Source organism: Sinocyclocheilus grahami, unplaced genomic scaffold (assembly GCF_001515645.1).
Source record: "Sinocyclocheilus grahami isolate Dianchi unplaced genomic scaffold, SAMN03320097.WGS_v1.1 scaffold148.1, whole genome shotgun sequence".
Lineage (NCBI taxonomy): Eukaryota > Metazoa > Chordata > Actinopteri > Cypriniformes > Cyprinidae > Sinocyclocheilus > Sinocyclocheilus grahami.
The window spans coordinates 1229124-1233544 of record NW_015505327.1 but is presented as its reverse complement, the minus strand read 5'-3'; the positions used below and the strand labels follow the sequence as shown (position 1 = coordinate 1233544).

General features: G+C 39.1%; 1 protein-coding gene across 4 annotated transcripts in view; it reads left to right on the top strand.

Annotated features, from left to right (window-relative positions):
- LOC107591934 (endonuclease V) overlaps nucleotides 1-4421 on the top strand; it is a 208601-nt gene that overhangs the window by 162330 nt on the left and 41850 nt on the right. For all 4 annotated transcript variants that reach the window (XR_001609923.1, XM_016281226.1, XM_016281225.1 and 1 more), the window contains one exon: nucleotides 2661-2789. Coding sequence is in view for 3 of the 4 variants with exons in the window: in XM_016281226.1 (XP_016136712.1) it covers nucleotides 2661-2789 (129 nt within the window). In the remaining variant the exon portion in view is untranslated. The remainder of the gene's footprint in view (nucleotides 1-2660; nucleotides 2790-4421) is intronic.

Below are 4421 nucleotides of genomic sequence, written 5' to 3'. Positions count from 1 at the left end.
GTGTGTGCGGGATGCGGGAGAATAAAATGATTCACGGGACTCCCGCAAAATAGAAATATCTAAACAAAATATCTGAAAAAATAAATTGTTATTCATCGATTGCACAAAAGCAACATTAACTAATATAAAATATAAACGATTAACAGGTGCAAGCGTTAGTGGAGTTTCTATTTAGGCTATAACACGTGTTTGCAGCGTTGAGCAATGCAGTGCTGAAATTTGCGTGCTCACGAATCCTCTCATTATAACACACGAATTGTAGACATTATGAAAGATTCATTATGCATATATTTATTGTGTTATAACAGAGATTTGTGAGATTGCGATGAACTGAAATGTATTTTAGAGAATATAAATGCAGCGCTCTTTGCTGGCATTCTGCCATGCCAAACCATGCACGCAGCAGCCGCTTGCTTTAGTTAAAATAACAGTGTTCTGTGAATGTTGATGCTTTAATAACAAATATTTATCGGGAGCGTGTATGCTGGGATTTCATAAATTTCATGGAGAAAATAGTAACGTAACTAGTAAGGTAACTAATTATTTTTGAAATAAAGTAATCAGAACAGTAACGTGATTACTTTTAAAAGGAGTAATCAGCGCGGATGCGAGCTAGGGCGTGTCATGACGTGACAGAGTGACTGATTGCCATGGAAACGTGAACGTCATGTATAGACTATCTTCTCTTTTAATTTTAAATCATTCTGCATTTATATACATCGCTCTATTAAAACCTCAACATGTCGTAAACACAACTCTCCAATAAAAAAGTGCGGGGGACGAATTTACTTTTTATAAAAAGTGGGGGGGACATGTCCCCCGCGTCCCCCGCGTAATCTACGCCCCTGAACTTGCCCAACACTGCTGAGGAAAACACAACGTCTCGAATGCATTAAACATCACAGATATATTCGTTGTTTGTCATGGTGGATCGACATCCATTATCGACATTAGGTCTGCTTAAGAATAAGCGTGCACAAATTAGTGAGATTGTGTGAATTTAATTAGTCCTTTATGGAACTGCTTTAGTCCCGGTTGATTTGTTAGGTTATTTCAAGTCAGGTTTTGGACTTTAAACCCCGCCTTTCTTCAGCTCTCTGCAGTGTTTTGATACGTTATATTAACGCAGCAGCGGTGATGAGAGAACGCGCTTGAGAAACAGTTTAGAGAGGAGATATCAATCTACATATAAAATATTTGTCACAGATTATTGGTCACTTTCTAAATAATAAACGTACAGCACATCCACTAGTAATTATATATAAATCGGTTTTTACAGTTACAAATATGTTAGAAACGATGCATCGCCATATAAATGACAACTTGTAGCCGATGCACACTTTTTAAACGATGCATCGCATCGTTAACCTTTTATGCCGATGCACCGAGCGAATCGGGGAATCTTACTTATCTTATTCCTAATATATATATATATATATGTATGTATATTACGGAAGGAGACTCACACAGAGGGTTAGAGAGAAAACAATGATGTTTATTTCCAGCAAGTGAGGCAGAGGATACGGGCAGGTGAATTTTAAAGTAGATAGGAAGTCCTTTGGGAGGATGAGGAGAGAGAACTCTAGTAAGGGGATTCCCAGGAGATCGTGGAAGGAAGACAGTGGATAGCACACACCTCCGATGGTGAGTGACAGGTTATCCACGGAGCGAGGGACTGGAACGAACACTGGAGGAAACACAGGAGGTCAGTATAACAGCGTAGGTAAGTCTTTCAAGCGAGAGAGCGTCCACTTCGTTGGAACGAGATCGGACACTGGAGTGATGTGAGGTGTCTGCTTATGAATGGGAGCTGGAGGTGATTGATGATCCGTGACAGGTGCGCGTGATTAGAACTCAGGTGATGGTGTTCGCTGTGATTGTGAGGTGATTGAGCCTGGCCGATCTGTGACAATATATATATATATACAGAGAAACAATGATGTTTATTTCCAGCAAGTGAGGCAGAGGATACGGGCAGGTGAATCTTAAGCTAGACAGGAAGTCCTTTGGGAGGATGAGGAGAGATAACTCTAGTAAGGGGATTCCCAGGAGATCGTGGAAGGAAGACAGTGGATAGCACACACCTCCTATGGTGAGTGACGGGGTATCCACAGAGCGAGGGACTGGAATGAGCACTGGAGGAAACACTGGAGGAAACACAGGAGGTAAGTATAACAGGGTAGGTAAGCATTTCAATGAATCTTACGGATTGCAGAGAGAGAGAGTCCACTTCGTTGGAACGAGATTGGACACTGGAGTGATGTGAGGTGTGTGCTTATGAATGGGAGCTGGAGGTGATTGATGATCCGTGACAGGTGCGCGTGATTAGAACTCAGGTGATGGTGTTCGCTGTGATTGTGAGGTGATTGAGCCTGGCCGATCTGTGACAATATATATATATATACACACACACACACACACACAGATAGATAGATAGATAGATAGATATATTTTGTTCATGTGTTATGTTTTTATTTAATTTAGAATGAGTAGTATTAACCTATGATGTGCTAAGGTACCAAATTAATTTAGATTTAATATATATATATATATATATTCATGTGTTATGTTTTCTTTTATTAAATTTACAGTAGATTGATTTTTTTTTTTTGGAAATACATGTTTAAGTGGATACTTCTGTTTTTGTTGTGTTTCTTTAGGCTCTCCGCAGTTCCCAAAGCAGTATCAAACCTGTGTATGTTTCTGTGGGTCATCGAATCACTCTGGAGACAGCAGTCAGACTCACACACACTTGCTGCCTCTACAGAGTACCTGAACCAATACGACAGGTACACACACTTAAGGTCTCTACAGCATGAATTAACCAAAATTACATAAAATACAGACTAATAATTTGTTCTCATACGACTTCTGATGCTTTAAAGCAGGGGTGTCAAACTCAACTCCTGGAAGGCCGGAGCCCTGCAGAGTTTAGATTCAACCCTAATTAAACACACCTGATCCAACTAATCAAGTCCTTCAGGCTTATTTCAAAACTACAGCTGTGTCCAAAATCGCTATATATATATAGCGTTTTGTCCAGGTTAAGAAATAGATACACGTCTGGAAACAGGCGCTCTTCATATCATAGGAGCGTACAACCAGCGAGTCTGATGTTCTAGAGATCTGTGGTCGCTTGTGGACTGCAGTTGGTCAGATTGCATGTCTTTCAACTCGGCGGCCATTTCAGAGCCGTGAAATTTGACACCTCTGCATCACGAGAGGGGGGTCTTGCATCCGGGACTGTACCTCTGGGGGTTTTTGGGCTCTGTAGTTTTTTTTGAATGTGTTGAAGGCGCGTTTCCCTCACGGAAAGGATACTGCACACGTGAATCGGATAATATCAATGATAATCATATTACAAGTTATATATGGTGAAGACCGTTCCGCGGTGCCATGGAGAGGAATGAACGCGCGTCTGGTAAGGCTATATGAGCGTGTTTTATTAGAATCATTGTTTGGAAACGTGATAGCACAGCTAGCAATCTCATACACTGTTTGACAGAAAAGTACAGTACATTATGCATTTCAGTGAATATACAGTAAATATACATGTATTGTTACAGTGCTGTGTTTGTCTGACGCTCTGAATGCTTCAGATAGCTGCCGGTTAGCAAATTTGCTCCGCTCTGGACCAGGGGTGATGCAATGTTGTCATGGAGAGATGCTGGATACAGGAGTGAGTCAACTGATGAGGTGAGAGCTGCTGTGAAGCAGAATCCCAATACAGAATGCACATAAATTGAATGATATAAAGCTGGAGGATATGGATTCTATTTTAGATTGTGATAGACCAGATATATTTTATAATGTAGACAGTCTTGTGCATCCTGAAAGAGTTAAACTGATTGTAGAATACACAATATGTGAAATTTGGTCCAATTTGCTTGTGCCATTTTGTATATTACTACTTAGAAAAACATAATGAAACATCATTCAATCAATCCATTAAAGTGCTTATGGCACAGAGTCAAATAGGATTGTGGGGTTAATGTGTTTTATAAAGCCTGTTTTTGCAAAGGAAACTCACAATGACACATTTAGATGCAGAAATAGACAATTTCACTCGCTTCACAAATAATGTAGTAACTCCTGTTTAGAAGCTGTTATTTGAAAAATTATTTTTTTCTGGTACTTTTTGGTATGTAGTGGCATCAAACAAAGTAATTTGCAGAGAGCTGGACCTAATAGAACCTGAATTACAGAATTTCAAAAAAACAATTTGTTTTAAAACTCCAAAAGCACCTATGTTTTTTTTGTTTTGTTTATTGTAATATTTGAAACACATGTTATTTATAAAGAATTACACATTTTTTTTTGTAGTTTTCTTTACAATGAAACCCATTATTATTATTTTTTTCCATTTCCTCCATTGCATGTGTGTAGGGTAAACATTTGAATTTGAGTATGTCAAATTTAGG